The sequence below is a fragment of the Sceloporus occidentalis genome, unplaced genomic scaffold (genome assembly GCF_023333645.1).
Source record: "Sceloporus occidentalis isolate IW3139 unplaced genomic scaffold, rSceOcc1.0.p SCAF_41, whole genome shotgun sequence".
NCBI lineage: Eukaryota > Metazoa > Chordata > Lepidosauria > Squamata > Phrynosomatidae > Sceloporus > Sceloporus occidentalis.
In genome coordinates this window covers 5,497,206-5,513,261 of record NW_028317021.1, presented here as the reverse complement: position 1 = coordinate 5,513,261, position 16,056 = coordinate 5,497,206, and the positions used below count along the sequence as shown (strand labels likewise).

The 16,056-nt window shown below is 43.5% G+C and overlaps 1 protein-coding gene across 8 annotated transcripts in view; it reads left to right on the top strand.

Annotated features, from left to right (window-relative positions):
- Positions 1-13,831, top strand: part of LOC149290034 (calcium/calmodulin-dependent protein kinase kinase 2-like) — a 40,550-nt gene extending 26,719 nt beyond the window's left edge. For 2 of the 8 annotated variants that reach the window (XM_089489973.1, XM_089489974.1), the window contains exons 9-19: positions 885-906; positions 2,036-2,124; positions 2,739-2,938; positions 3,526-3,579; positions 4,203-4,276; positions 4,576-4,663; positions 5,461-5,580; positions 6,441-6,569; positions 7,480-7,580; positions 8,513-8,554; positions 9,572-13,831. In XM_089489973.1, coding sequence (XP_089346099.1) covers positions 885-906; positions 2,036-2,124; positions 2,739-2,938; positions 3,526-3,579; positions 4,203-4,276; positions 4,576-4,663; positions 5,461-5,580; positions 6,441-6,569; positions 7,480-7,580; positions 8,513-8,554; positions 9,572-9,650 — 998 coding nt within the window. In that variant the 3' untranslated portion in view covers positions 9,651-13,831. Of the gene's footprint in view, positions 1-884; positions 907-2,035; positions 2,125-2,738; positions 2,939-3,525; positions 3,580-4,202; positions 4,277-4,575; positions 4,664-5,460; positions 5,581-6,345; positions 6,417-6,440; positions 6,570-7,479; positions 7,581-8,512; positions 8,555-9,571 lie in introns of those variants that run through there. The other 6 variants (XM_089489977.1, XM_089489976.1, XM_089489975.1 and 3 more) reach the window with 6 other exon arrangements.
- The last annotated feature ends 2,225 nt before the right edge of the window (positions 13,832-16,056 follow it).

The following is a 16,056-nucleotide window of genomic DNA, read 5'->3' as shown; positions in this document are numbered from 1 at the left end:
GTAGCTTGACTGGCTTTAGATACCAAAGGTGGGTAAAATGTAGGCTGTGGGCCACATATGGATCCCCTAGCCCTGCTTTTTTGGCCCTCGAAGCCCCCCAACAATCCCCCAGTTTTTTTAAAAGGGCAAGATTTTGGGCCACTTTTGCTCCAAAACCATGCAGGAGATTCCACAAATGTGTGAAGACATACAAATATATCCTCATCTACACAAGCACCCCAGAACCTCAGTTCTCATCCCAAATATCTCTGTTTTCTTCTGCCGTCTCTCTCAAAATGGTGACCGGAAGTAATGGCATTTGAAAGGGACTACAGAGGAGAACAGAGCTATTCAGGCTTGCTGTGTGTAGGAGTGCAGACTGCAGTGGGCTTGGAGAAGAAATTGGCCTCTGGCCTCTTTTGCTGTTGGACGCTTCTGCTATATACCTTGACCTAGACAGGGCACAGGTGCCATCTGCTGTTCTACCTGAGATATTAAAAGGCCCTGTGTTGGGCATCATGCAGTCAAGATTTAGACTGCTCTCTGCTTTCTGTATATATATTGTGTAGTTAGCTACTCTCTGGTTTCCAGTCAGCCAAAGTAATACGCCATTATATTCACAGTGAAAAACTAGGCAGCATTTGCCTTATGAACCAGGCTGACACTTCGATTTGCAGGACAGGTGCAAACCATGGTTGGTTTTCAAGGTACCGCAGATGTAATTTACCACAAACCAGAAAGTAACTAGTTAGGCAAAGTACTTGAAAGGAGATAAGCAACTTGCATGTGTGGAACTTATTTCTGTTGCACGAAGCCTATCTAGTAGGTTCATTGTTTAAACAGAGGACAGATTTTTCATGTTCTAGTTTTTCTCCTTACAGTTACCTCTTTCTATTGTGTTTCAGTGTTTGAACTTGTGAAAAAAGGGTAAGCTTGTTGTTCTTAATATTAATTTATACAAAGCTGTTAATGCACATATCACAAAACAGGCAAATAAAAAGACAGTCACTTGCCCCAAGGGTAGTAGAGTCTTGATCAACCTATGGGGGGGGGTTTGTTCAGGTATGTTTGGACTGCAACTCCCATCATCCCCAGCCAATCGAATCATAGTGGCCACCATCTAAGTAGTTAGACCACAGTGGCTTGAGGGCACTATATTAGGAAAGGTTGATCTAAAGCAGACTCAGAGCTGAACCTTCAGCTTCTGAGACTGCTTCAGGTCTTGGTCTCATGTTCTCCAACCTGTCATTGCCCTGGTGGCGCAGTGGTTAAATACCTGTACTGCAGCCATTCACTCAAAACCACAAGGTTGCGAGTTCAAGACCAGCAAAAGGGCCCAAGCTCAACTCAGGCTTGCATCCTTCCAAGGTCGCTAAAATGAGTACCCAGACTGTTGGGGGCAAATTAGCTTACTTGCTAATTAGCTTACTTGCTGTTCACCGCTATGATCTTTGGAATAGCGGTATATAAATAAAACAAATTATTATTATTAAAATTATTGCAGATTCTACATCTTGGAAGTCCTAAGGCCCTTGAAAACGGTGGAGGCTGGTGGTGGCAATGTCATTGGAGCAGTGAATCCACTCCAGTTTCAAATTTGATCTTTCAAACCTGATCTTTAAAGGAATTTTATCTAGGACCCTGTTCCCTCTGACATTGGAGCCACCAGCCTCCACTGCTGGAAATGGTGGAGGGTCTGGAAATGGGATAGCGATCTGCACCATTATGGTGGCTTGCTGGAGCAGAGAGAACTGGTAGCTTGCTCTCTGTTGTTCTTCAATGCCAGCTCTATCCAGAAAATAGTATTGCAGCTGCCATCTTAGCAGGTGTCAGATGACACTGCGGACCACTGAGGATCCATCTGGTACTATAAAGCTTTTGACTCAGCCATGCTTTCCTTACTTGGAGCTGCTTTTTGCATGGATAAAGGTTGTGCTGCTCTCTTGAATGGAAATTTACTGCCTCCCACTTTACAACTGCCTGGTTTTGACTTACTTGTCGTCACAGACTTGACAAAGGCCTTGTTTTTAGGCCAACCTGAATCTTGTCTTTGCAGGCCTGTGATGGAAGTCCCAAACCTTAAACCTCTTACTGAAGACCAGGCTCGGTTCTACTTCCAAGACCTGATCAAAGGCATTGAATATTGTGAGTTTTCTTGGTGGTGTTTAGAAAAATAATGACAAGGGAGTGGGAAGTGCAGAAAGTCATACGGTTATCACTGGAGTTAAAGCTTTTGTATTTCTCTGTAGTCCCAGGACTTGGTTCTGCAGTAGGAGGAACAACTAGAAGAGGACATGACTCTGAGCGAGTGCAGTGTGACACCTCTCCACTATCACATAACCATTGCAGCCTTGAACACTTTGCCACAGTAGCTTTCTCTTTCTCAGCATAGGGATATAGCAGTGAAAGCTCCAACACCCTTCTGATTTGGAAAATGAACCCAAAGATGTATGTGGCTTAAATATCCTGGAAGCACCAGGTCCTGTTTGATCTCAGAAGTTAAGCAGGTTCAGGGCCAGTTAGTACTTGGATGGGGGGATAACCAAGGAATACCAGGATCTATAGGTTATATTTCAGAGGAAGGCCATGACAAATCACCTCTTGAGTATTCCTTGCTTATGAAATTCATAGGATCATCCTAAGTCACCAGGTGATTTGAAGGTATATACACACATGCACATAAAAAAAGGATGGGGTGCCTTCAAGCCATGTCAAGCTTTCATGCCATGTCAGGTTTCTGTCTTATCCTGTCTTCACAGTGCACTATCAGAAGATAATCCACCGGGATATTAAGCCTTCCAACCTCTTAGTCGGAGAAGACGGGCACATCAAAATAGCTGATTTTGGTGTGAGCAATGAGTTTAAAGGGACAGATGCTCTGTTGACCAACACAGTGGGCACGCCAGCGTTCATGGCTCCAGAAACCCTCTCGGAAACCAGAAAAATATTTTCTGGAAAGGTATGGACAGGGCAAGGCAGAGAGACTGTTCAAACAATTCTGGTGCTCTACCATTTCATACAGGGTGGGCAAATATCAAGGCTTGTGAGGGTATTCTCCTCCTGCCATGCAACCTAATTTTTAATTTTAAAAAATTCATTAAAAATATCCCCATATATTTTAGACCTCCTTGGGCTGCTTTTTCAAGCACTAAGTAAACTGGAGGTAAACTTCTGCTTTACGTTTTGTTTAAAAATAAGCCTCTCTTGAGCTTGAAACAGTTCCTGGAAGGGGGTACAAAAATGGCCCTTTCGGGGACTTGGAGGACATTTTTAGTACAAAACTACAAAATGGTCTTGGGCAGCTGTATGCCTCACTTTTGATGTATGTAATGTTAATCATCTGTAACTAGATTGTCGGAATTGGTTCAAAGGCCAAAACACACCACATGCTAAAACTAGGAAAGCCTGGATTCATAGTCTTCCCCAGTTGAGAAGATTGGTTCTGAGGGTCAAACAGATGGTTCTGTGTTTATGTGTGGAAGAAGTTGGGAAAAGGTCGATGATGTTTAATTTCTTTCTTCCCCGCTCTTCCATCTTTTTCCCAAGGCTCTAGATGTTTGGGCAATGGGGATCACGCTCTACTGTTTCGTCTTTGGACAGGTAACTAAAGCCTCCCCATTTTCCTAAATTACTGAGGCTGGTGGATGCACAAGCAGATGAAGACTAGCTGCGATCGTAAACTATGGCAAGGTTAAGAGGTCCTGTAGCACCACCCAAAAATTGTGGTGTAAAAATGATCTAAAACTTAAAATGTACCATTTAAAAAAATGTATTCTTGTTCTTAGCTGTATGTTGGTTGAAGTACTAGGTGACTGAAAAATTCCCCCTAAGATGACATAAATGTAAATTAATGTAGTTTTTCCTATGTCAGAAGCCAGGCCAAAGCTATTGCAGGTTCCACACATTCTTTACATGTGGAGCCAAGGCATAAAGCTAGCTAGGACTGGAGACTGGGAAAGTTACTTTTTTGAGACTGCAGCTCGCAGCATCCCCCAGCCAGCATACCATTCTGTGAGTCAGAGTCCAAAAAAGTAACTTTTCCAAGCTCTGGCCAGCATTAAGCTCTGTACATTAGTAAGGACAAGTGAATTGCAGATCTCCCTTATATATGAGTGCATGATGCCCACTGAATGAGTGTGATTTTGGAGACCAGGGTTCAAGTTAGCCCTAAACCACATGTTGCTTTATAATGCTTTGTTGGGTTCTCTTTTTCTTCTTCTTAGTGTCCTTTTATGGATGAGCGAATTCTAAGTTTACACAGCAAAATCAAGAGCCAGATGCTGGAATTTCCAGACCAGTGAGTATACCCCATATAAGCGTTTATGAATATTTTAAGTGTGGGGCCACAGACCCACTCAAATGTTTGAAAACTAACCGAGTGCATTTGGCTTCTGTTACATTCCTCCGCCCTTTCCTTTCTGTGCTCAAGGATATTTTCAAACCTAGCTTTGTAACCTTAAGGACTAGAAAATTGCTGTTAAAAAGAAAAGAAACGAGAGCTGTTATTCTCATGCTATAGCTTATGTGGCACAGCTCTGCCAAGTTCATTTGTTTTGACTCCTCTTGATTTCCCCCCTTTTTAAAAAACCACTGCAGGCCAGACATTTCTGATGAACTGAAGGATCTGATAACAAAGATGCTGGACAAAAGTCCTGAATCCAGGATCACTGTTCCAGAAATTAAGGTATCTGACGGTTAATCCCAAACCTCTTGTGAGGTATGGCGTTCTTAACTTTTTCAGGATGCTCCTCTTTTCTTTGAGTCCCTGTTTTTGTGGGCCTGGGACTGGCATGCTTCTCCTTGTTGCCATCTCTACTACTTTCTGAGCCTGAAAACTTTATTATAAAAGTACTCCTGTATCTTATAGCCTCAGAGTTTCTTAAAGCATTTTACAAACAGATTAAAATCTGTGTCAAATAAATTTCAACAGATCCATTGCATTTGGATGGCACATTTTAAAAAGAACTTTCTTTTCCTATAGTTACTTTGCTTGTTTATGTATTTATGTGTCTGCTGTATGTATGTATTGTTTATTTAATTTATATCCCACCTTTCTCCCAGCATGGCACACAAGGCATCTTACAATACAGATGAAAACAAACTACAGTTTAAAACCTAAGAACCAAATAATTACATAACTATTAAACAAGCAACCCTAGTAAAAATACTAAATTTTAATACTAAAATACTAGGGGCTGCATAGGGGCTGCATCATGTATATCTGTCCTCTACACCATACACAGCTTAAAAAATTTTGACCTTGTCCCTCATCATCTTTTTCAAAGCTAAAAGTCCCTAAAACATGCAGCCTTTCCTCAGAGGAGAGTTGGCCCTGTCCCCTGTTCATGTTGGTTGCCTTCTTCTGAATTTTTTCCACCTCTGTGATGGCCCTCTTTGAGATGCAGCGGCCAGAAGTGTATACGGTGTTTCCACTGTGGTCACACCATTGGTTTGTATAAGGACCTTATATGTGTTCTCCAGAGTCGGCTCCAGTTCACAGCCCAGCTGCCATGTTATGGACCAGTTCCAGTTTCCAAACCCTCTTCCGAGGCAGCCCCATGGAGAACATATTGCAGGAGGTCCAATCTAGAAGTTACCATGGTGTGTATCTCAATGTCTGAGCCACAGCTTTAGCTGTGGGTTATTTTATGGTAGCTGTATTGATTTAGGGATTCTTTGTGCCCCCAAAACCACTCAAAATTGTCAAACGCTTTTGTAAACAGTGTAAACCACTGTTCTAAATTTGGTTTTAGCCATAACAGGATAAAGGGATGTCAACTTTTGTCAACTGTTCCCCCACTTCCCAGTGTCCTCCTTATATTGATTCCACATCAGCCCCTGGTAATTCTTTTCTTTGTAACAATACTCAGGCTTGCTACCATTTGTGTTGGTGGTTTTTATCATTATTATTATTATTTGCTTCTTAGCTGTGAAATCCATACAGACTTGATTCAGCCAACACCTCTGTTAGCAAAACTCATTTTTACAATGGCTGTTTACGCCTCATCATAGCTAGAAGATTTTTAGCAGCGTCAGCATTGGAAAGACAACGAAGGAGGTCTGGAGAAATGCAGACTTTCAGTGCTGGGTTGCAGCCGTTTGTCTGTATTAAACAATGCACTAAATAAAGCTGGGAAAGAGTGTGATGCAGGGTTTCTCAAAGGTTCAAAATGTTTTTGTTTTATTTATACAGGGCTTCCCTGACCTGCTTGCTTTGTTTCACATGTGCACATTGACAGTTTTAAATAGAACATTTTGCTGAAACATGTTGAACTGATCTTCTTTGTTGTGGTGTAGGAACCCATTCTCTGTTTTACCTGTTTGTTTGTTTGTTTTCTGCCATTCGTACCAAATTTACTGTTAAAGAAGTCAGGTCCAGGAACATATCTGCTTTGTTAACTGGGATGTGTCTGCAGTTCTGAGAAGGCAACAGGATGAGTCTTTTGTCTGTTTCAAACAAGGTGCACCCCTGGGTTACCAAAAACGGAGTGGAACCATTGCCAACAGAGGATGAGAACTGCACACTTGTTGAGGTGACCGAAGAAGAGGTGGAGAATTCAGTGAAACACATCCCAAGCTTGGCCACTGTGGTGAGTGAGCCCTGGAAAGCTACATTTGCCTCTTCTGCCTTGGTTGGTGCTGTAGGGATTTTGCCGCCCTGTCTTCACAACAGATCAAGATTGGTTTTATACCTGTTGAAACACTCAAGGAGCTCTACCGTTTGGCTAAGAGTCCATTACACAGAATGAGATAATAAAGGACTGAGGTGATAACATTCTATGCTGTATCATTTAAGGCAGTGATTCTCAAACTTCTTACTTGCGTAACTCTCTTTATATATACGTGTCAATACCCTGACGCTTGACATAGTGTATGAATAAAAATATTTTGTTTTCTGGGTGTGCGTATTTTTGCCCCATTGTTCATGTATATTCATATCGTAACATTTTATCAGGAAATAACACTTTTATTTAAATAAGTTCAAAACCAAATTCAGCACGTGTAAATTTTACACATACTGTCTCAGCCAAACTCACATGCACCAGTGCTCACAGATATGTACACAGCCATACTCTTTCATTTTTTCTTTCACTCACACACATACTCATTTACTCTCTCATACAGTCACTTTGAAGCATTCTTTTGCTTGTCTTGTGTATATGAAAGTATGTAAAAAAGAGAGGAAGAGTGTGACTGAAGCAGAGGAGGAGGAGGAGGAATCTGTCTTACTGTTTGAGAACCACTGACTTAAGGCTTTGGAGGTGGAATCTGGTTTTTAAATACTTTTTTGGAATGCTTTCTCATATTCAAAGAACCTGTGTCCAACATGGAGTAGGCTGTGAGTAACTTCTCTCTTCAATGTGCTGGTTTGCAGTTTCAGACCACGATAGAAGATTCCTGGCATTAAAACCACCAGCAACAGTAGTAGTAACAACTCCATGGATCTAGTTGGCATTATTGAGCATTAAGAACAGTAATAGTGAGCATCCTCTCTTGCAGATCCTGGTAAAATCAATGATCAGGAAAAGATCTTTCGGAAATCCATTTGAAGGGAGCCGAAGAGAAGAGAGATCCTTGTCTGCACCAGGCAATTTGTTGATGTAAGTCTCTCTTGGGCTGTGGAGTCAGCTGGGAATTTTCAAGTTTACGTTGTGAAAGATTTGGGTCAGGAGTAAAGGGAGTTTCTTTGAGAGCTGATTGGTGGCTTTGAAGAAAATGACTAATGGGGGACAAGCATTGCAGAGCTTTCTCAACCATGTTCAGCAGAGGAGAATGTGCTGAGTTTCTCCATCTTGAGGGGGAAAATGGTTGTGTATGACACATACCTTCCACCTGCCCTGGTTGAGCAGGGACAGTCCCAGTTAATCCTGTCATCTCACTTTACTAGCTGTTCTTGTGGTATCTTAAATGATAGCATCTTTTCTCTGGCATAAGCTATCAGACTGGAGCCCATTTCATAGGATACCTGTGACAGATGGGCTGCGCTCAGGAAACCTCATCCAACTCAAAACCTGATTAGCCTTTAAGGTGCCATAAGGCTCTGGGTTGTTTCAACACAATGTTGTCAAAAACAAGAATAATTACCGAGAGCCATAACAACTTCTGTCTCTATTCTACCATCACCTGCAATGTAGGAGTGGACTAAATTCTCTCTCTCTTGATGATCAATTCATTTTTGAAAGGGCTAACAAAAAGGGTCATGAGTGAATGCAACAATAGTTCCAAGCTTTTTGTTCTAACCATGAGGACAGGAACCGCTTTAAAAATATTTAAGAAAAGGTGGGACTTCTTGTCCTTCCCAATCCTATGTGGAGAACTAGTTCCTGAACATGTGGCGTACACCGCATCCTGCTTAGAGATCCCTTTCTTCATGTTTGAGATTCGGTTTCTTTGAACTCCAACCAGATATCACAGTGGCTAGTCGGTTTGATGCTGGGTGATTGTGCCCTGTTTCTTTTTTTCTGACTGTGTGCGTTCTCACATCCAATTCCTCCCTCTTCCTCTCCTTCCCCTTGACCTCCCCTGACTCCAGAAAAACCAAAGCAGGACATGTGAAATATCACATCAGTCAAAGGTAAAGACTGTGACTGCCTAGTCACACCTAGTCCTTCCTGTCTGTCTGTGTCATGCGGTGAACTGGGCTAAGGAATGGATGAAATGGGCATGCCGTGGGGGAAGCGAGAGCATGAGGCCAACTTCTGCCATGTGGAATGCTTGTGCTAGGACCCTGTCTGAAATATGTGGCATGATGGCTTTTCTTTCCTTTTGGTTTCAAACCGCAACGCAGGAAGGGGCTGAGCTGGTTTGGTGGCCGGAGAGATGGATGTGCACGTAGCTATTGGCAGGGATTTGCTCTGAAACAGCTCTGTGGATTAATTTTTTTAATTTCCTGAATAGTTGCACCAGACTCCAAATCTATGGGTATAGAGCCCTTTTTGCATTGATAGCAAAACTGCAGCACATACATACAGTCACACACTGCTCTCAGATTTCAGGGCTCCAATGCCTATGCAGAGTTTTTGTTCAGCACTGGGGAAGATTCAGCTCAGGCGCTGTGCTGATTCCTTACATGTCGACGTTTAAAGTTTTAGTGCAAGGCTTGGGGAACTATAGGCTTCCAGATGTTTATGACCTCCAGCAGCCGTTGCATCCATGCCTTGTAAGGGAAAAATTGGTGTTGCAGCTCAAAAACATCTGGAGGGCCATAGCTGCCAATATTTGAGGTGGACCAACCAAACAACCAATTGATTGATGGACTGATTTTCTGTCTTTCTCCTGACATGGGAATGAAGGCAGAAATTAAAGTCCAGCTAAAATACAATGATTCTGATCCAAATGTTACTGTCATGAGCCTTCATTTGTATGAGTGTCATTTCCATACTAGAACTGGAACAGTGCCACATCAGTTTAACTGTAAGTCAGCAGCCTCAAGTGGCCAAGCTTTACCAGGACTGTACTTCTTCAAGCCACCCTTCCATACGTACCACCCTCTCTCCTCTTCTTTTTGCAACCTCTTCCAGTATCATCTTGTTTTTGACCAGGAAGCAAAACTGGTTGATTTTTAACATGTATTTAATTTCTTTTTTTAAAGCAGGAAGCAAAGCAGCGAAGACAACCTGAAGAGCATCAGCGACCTGCCAAATGTGGGCGAGGATGAATTGCTTTCGTGAGGCTCGCTGTTTGGGTTGCGACATGGCCATTAGTCCCCCTCTCTTTAAGCTCTTTTGCAAAGTATGCTGTGGAATGACAACACTGTGGAGCCCAAGTTCAACATCCAGCCTTTGGGGACATGGGCATCCATGCAGAAGCTGAGCATTCAGCTCCGCTTGTGACAGCATGCTGGACAAACCAGAATCCATCCCCTTGATGGGCCCTGGAGACCATCACTGGATCACATCTAGCATCAAAAGATGGGGGACGCAAGCAGGCCTGCTCTTAGACACCATCGAAAGGGAGCGTCACGAGGACGTTACAAACAGCAGATGAGCAACCAAAAACGAAAAGGGACATTTGGGTGGGAAGAGAGGGCCAACCCTTTTGCAGAGATGATGGCCTGTCTTTGCAGAGTCCGTTCAAAATGGCACTTTTTGACCAGGTGGGAATGGAAAGCCTGTTTGCAACTTGCAGGAGTAACGTGCATCTTTTCCTGCTTAGGTATTTTGTTATTGCCCCACCTCCCTTTTTCTACTGATCTTTTTTTTCTGCATGGAACCACAACAGACAAATATGTCACATCGGGGGCTTGAGTAACACTCGGCTTTTGGCCGGTAGATACACCGCAGCTCTGTTGACAAGCAGTTGGACTTGTGTTTCCTTGAGGATCAAATATGACTGTAATCTCAGGAGCGAACGTGGCGTTGCCTTTAGGCTTCCAAGTCCTCCAGAAAAGCAAGGGGGAAAGTGATTTTCTTTCTCTGTTGTCAAAAAAGGGCTCAACGTTGCCAGAAGCTTGGAGAGCTGGGTTTTCAGTGTGACGGTGTTCAAACACAAGTGGAAAACATGTGCTGGGAGGCAAAACCAATTCCGCCCAGCTCTTGAAGCACTACCTAGAACTTACTGTTATTGTACTTGATCTCTCTGTCAATATGTACAAAATTCAGGGTTGTTTTCTTTTATTTTCATTTTTTAACAAACTAATAATCCAACACTTCCTGGTATGTTTCATGGTTGAATACATTTTACAGAATAAGATGTAGCTTCTGAGTATGCTCCAAGGGACTCTACTGAAATCATAGATAGATTTTGCTGCTCGCTACTGTTCCAGTTTGCTTTTAAAGCGGAAGCCGCTCTTTCCTGTTTTACCCCCCTTTATCTTAAATGTGTTTTTTTTCCTTCTCAGAAGGGGACCAGCCTTAGATATCCCTGCGCATGCATAGCCAGTAGCTTGAGGACTTGTCTGTCAGAGCGAATGAGCTGGGGCCACGTAATGAAATACTAACCTCCTTACATAAGCATTTGCCCCGTAATCTTGCCTTTGCTAAGATGTGGACTTGTTGCTGACCTAGCTTTGCACTGTTTGTTTTTGTGTTTTTAAATCTACTTTATAAAAAGCCGTTGAGGTATTGACCTAATTCAAGACAAGGGGGAAAGCATTCAAAACCAAATCAGATAAAATGCAGCCTCGCTGCTCATTTCAAAAAGGAGCGTGTTGGGGAAATCTCTCTGGCAACCAGGCTAGCTTTTTGTGGGTCAGGTGATTTTGGACACGGTAGTTTTCTTACCTTCGTGTTTGAAAGTGGTACGATCCCCAGAAGATATTCTAGCTGTCCTATTTTATCCTAGCCAGATGATTTCTGAACCTTTGAGAAGCCCCGCTTAAGCCCAGAGGTATTCTAGGCCAAGAGCAGAGCCAGCTTAGATCCCAGCAAGGCCCTTTGTGTATTCATTGAGCCCATCTTGGTTTTTGTGCTTGTTTTTTCAATGAATGCTCTCTGGGGTGAAGTGGTGCAAGAAGAACAAATGAAAGGGCCCTCGGAGAGCCTGGGAACCAGCCACATCAAGGTTTGGGGAAGTGTGCTTCATCGGCCTTGGGAAGGCCCTCCCTGGCAATTTTTGGACCCCTGCCTCAACTGCCTAAAAAAGTTAAAGACAAGTTTGCCATATTAGCCCCAAATGGGTCATTTTAGGGCCTTATTTTTAACTGGAAGCGAGTTCCTTTTTTAAAATTACTTTTGTGAAGGGGCAGCCCCTTAACCTCTGATAGTTGCTTACTCTTGGGCTAAATTCAATGGCCTGAATATAGATACAGACATAAAGGAGCCTCCAGAACGCACAACCTATTTAAGGTAAACTGTTGTGCCGCCATCTTTTTTCCCCATTTTTGCCCTCCTCTTGTCCGCCATTTACTTTGTACTCAGGTGCCAATCCATTAATGTATGGGGCTTTTTTCAAGTGGGGAATAGCCTTGTTTTCAACAGGCCCTTCTACCCCAAAGACAACACATTTAGTGTAGAGAGCAGACAAAGCATGGCCACATTTTAACACAGGTGGCTCTAAAAAAGAAATGATGCAAGTGCAACAGGGCTCATACATACCCAAGTTCCAGGATGCCAGGCCGTTGTTGGGCTTTTGTTGTGCCAGGTGATGCTGCAGTCTTGCCTTACTAATGTGAGTGTTCTCTGGTAAGGTTCAAATGCCAATGCACCCCTTACACACACTTTGGGCTTCCAGACGGACAGCTCTAAGTACAAGAATCTGAACAAAGTGCCCAGGTATTCTGTCCTCTCATTTAAGAGGCTTTGTGGAAAGACAAAAAGGAAGCATGAAGTAGTGGAGAAAAATAAGATGGTTAGAGGTGGATGAGGATGTCTGAAAGCCCCATTCTAGTTAAATTTTGTAAATGGGTGTGTTTTGCACCACTGGGAGTTCCAGCAGGGGCTCCATAGGATTGGAAAAGAGACCCCCAAGGGCTGGTCAGTCTAACCCTCTGCCAGGGCTGAAACCCACATCTAAAGTACCCCTGAGATGTGGCCTCCCAGCCTAGAATCATAGAATAGAATCAGAGTTGGAAGAGACCACAAGGGCCATCTAGTCCAACCCCCTGCCATGCAGGAAATCTCAATGCCATGCAGGAAATCTCCATTTAATGAAAGGGAGTCCACCAGTTTGTGATGGCAATCTGTTCCACTGTCAAACATCTCTTGTCAGGACGTTCTTCCTAATGTTGAATCAGAATCTCCTTTCTAGCCATTTGAATCCATGGGATGGGTTCCTGTCTCTGGTGCAGCTTGGTCCATCTTCCGCCTGGCAGCTCTTCCAATATCTAAAGATAGCTGTTATACCTCCTTTTAGTCTTCTCTAGGCCAACCATGTCCATGTCCTCCAACCGTTGGCCTCAGGGTTCAGTTTTTGGACCCTTGACCATTTTGGTTGCCCTCCTCTGTATGTGTTCTAGTCTGTTGTTCTTCAATGTGGTGCCCAAAGCTGCATACAGAACCTCCCTGTGATACTGTTGCTTCCCTTGATCTGAACCTGTATCTGTGTTTTGGGTCCAAACCTGTCCTCAGATGCAAGTGAGACGTAGCAAGGAGGTACCTCTGGGCTATACATTTTCTTCCACAGTCAGCTTATTCCTGGAATAGGGGAGTGCTTGGTCATTATAGTTAGATGCAGTGGTGGCTTCCAAGTCCATGGGGCAGTGGATCCATGCCGGACTTTGATTCAGGCTTCAAAAAGCCGGTGCAAGGTGCTGAATGCTAATTTTGCCTAAGTCCAGCACCATAGAAAGCTTCTTTTTAAAGCTAGCCAGAACCTGGTAAGGATTCCCCATCCCACTGGCATGGAAAGTCATATAGCTTCAACATGCCACCCAACCCAAGCCAGGTTTTGCAGATATGTTTTCTAGTTCAGCAATCCCCAGCAGTGGGGCTGATAGAAGTTGTAGTCCAAGATCACAAAGGCGGTTGGGGAAAGGTACCTGAAATCTCACCAATTGAAGAATCTGGATGTCAATGTGGGGGAAAAAGTTGGATATATAAAGAATAATGAGCGGTGTCTTTGACGGCAGTGTGTGCTTTCTCTTTATACAAACGTAAGCCGGAATGACTCAAAAGGTGTACTTTGTTAGAGTATGGCTGCTACATAATAACCCAGCGTCTTTCTCCCTCCTCTGACCTACGCTCTGTAATATTGCTCATTTTTAAAATTTTACCAATGAATGCCCAAGGCGTGTGTATTTTAGCCCCGATTCCTCTCTACTATGCATTCTACTTCGATCAGGTGTCCCAAATATGATGTATTTAACACTTTAAATTACCTTTAACAACCGACAGACCTAAGAAGGAACTCAAAGGCGCCTCTCCAGAGAGGCTTCTGTGCTCAAGCTGAAATAAAACCGAGGGATAAAGCTCAATCCAGCTTCTCAGGTTGTGTTTATTTGTCTGCAAGGATTACATTGAATATATAGGCCAGTGCTGCTGTTATTCCAGAAAAAAGTGGCACATACATTTGGGATTGGTGTTAGAAATCCAGCAAACCGATTAATACCACTTCTTTCTCCTGGCCTGAGACTTTACTCTTTGTTTGCGATATGCCAAAATCCTATTTTTGAGATGGAATATGGTGTAAATCTGATTCAAGCGGTAGAACGTTTCTGGAGCCATACTACTTTGAGCCATTGCTCTCTAAAGGCACTCCCTGCATGTAGAAAGCCAGCACAGCAAAGGAACTGAAAATATTCCCCGAAAAAAGACATCCAAAAAGGAAACCTTGCTTTTGCCATTTTACTACCCCTGTTGTATATAATGGGACTTCAGCATCCATGGATTTTGGCATTCCCAAGGGGCCCTGGAACCAAACCCCAGTGGATACCAAGGCCTGATTCTCACAACCTTTTAAACTGGATCGCGAATCAGTTTGAACCAGTTCAAATGACCCTGGTTCCCACTTGAATTGATTTGCTGAAGTGATTCGGAGAGGCGAGGGCCATGTGCCAGACCCATTTAACCCGTGTCTTTTTATCGCTGATGTTTTCCGCATCTTTTTGGACCCACGAGAATTCTTGGGAGCTGTAGTTTTAGCAGACCCACCATTTTCTGGGTGGAAAAGAGTGATGTTTCTAATGCATGCAGACTGGGACCTATTGAAGACCAAGACTGCTTCTGCAAGGCCAGTATCTAGGTGGGTATTTGGGGCCTGTTCACATTGCCCAGTTACAGTGCTACGATTCCACTTCAATTGCCCTGGTGCCATTCCATAGGATCCCGGGAGTTGCAGTTTGCTAAGGCCCAAGAGCTCCCTGGCTGGATGGCGTACTAGTTTGTTTTTTAAAGCCAGTTGAAGCCAATGTAGGGTTGCATCTACATGACAGAAATAACGCAGTTTGACACCACTTTTTAAGTGCTGTTGCTCTATCCTCTGCAATCCTGAGATTGGTAGCTCAACAAGGTCTTTAGTCTTTTCTGCCAAAGAGTGTTGGTGTCTCATCTAAACTACAAATCCCAGGATTGTGTAGGCTGGAGTTGAAGTGGCATCAAAGTGCATTATTTTGAGTCTGGATGCACTTTAGGAGAGTTAGAAATCAAAAGCAAGGATCAGTGTGCTGATATGACCACTAGGTGTCACTGTCATCACATTTTCTGAATTGACTTAAATCAGAGCAAACATTATCATCTCAGAGCAGATCTGGGTCAGTGAAGGCAGCTGCTGTGTTTGTGGGTATTGCTTCTTGAACAGAACCTTTGGGGACCAGAGGCAGAAATAATGTGCAAAGAAGAGGGATTCTTCCACTCTGGTGCCACAACAGTTCCCAGCATTCCATAGCATTGAGCCATGGCAGTTAAAGCAGTGTCGAGCCAGATTATTTCTGCAGTGTGGATGCAGCACTAGTATTGATGCCATGCTCCAGGGCTGGGGTAAGAAACAGGAAGGCCTCCAAATGGTGTTTTGACTGGAACTCCCAGCATTCCAGCCTCACCCATTGCTGACTAAGGGGTGCTGGGAGTTGCAGTCCAAAAGCATTAGGAGGGCTATATGCTTTCGGACATTAAAGCATCTACACTGCAGAGTTAATGTAGCTTGATGCCGCTGTAACTGCTCTGGCTCCATGTTATGGAATTTAGGAATTGCAGAATTGTGGCTCTGCTCTGGCACCACAGCAAACTACAAATCCCCGGATTCCATAGAATGGAGCCATGGTAGTTAAAGTGGTGTCAAGCCGCATTCATTCTACAGCATGGCAGCTGCCTAAGTATTGGGTTTCATTCCAAAACAAGAAGTGCTGGAGTTCTAGGTTCTTTGGATGCCCAAACATCTGGAAATCTTTCTCCAGTTGTCAGGTGTAGGACAGCTCATGGGAAGGAAAGCACTTCGCATATGCTCAGAGGCACATTTCTATTGAAACATTCATTAACATTACAGAAAGCAACCCTGCGGCTGTCCAGATGTTGTCCTCATCCCTGGACGTTTTGGAAGTTGCAGTGGATAACATCTAGAGACCTACACATGTCAGGGACACTTGTTGTGGATTTCCTCCATCATCATCATCATCATCATCATCATCATCATCATCATCATCAGGTTGGACTAAATGAGCACTGAGGTTCCATCGAACCCTGCAGTGCTGTGATCTGCGTTGGG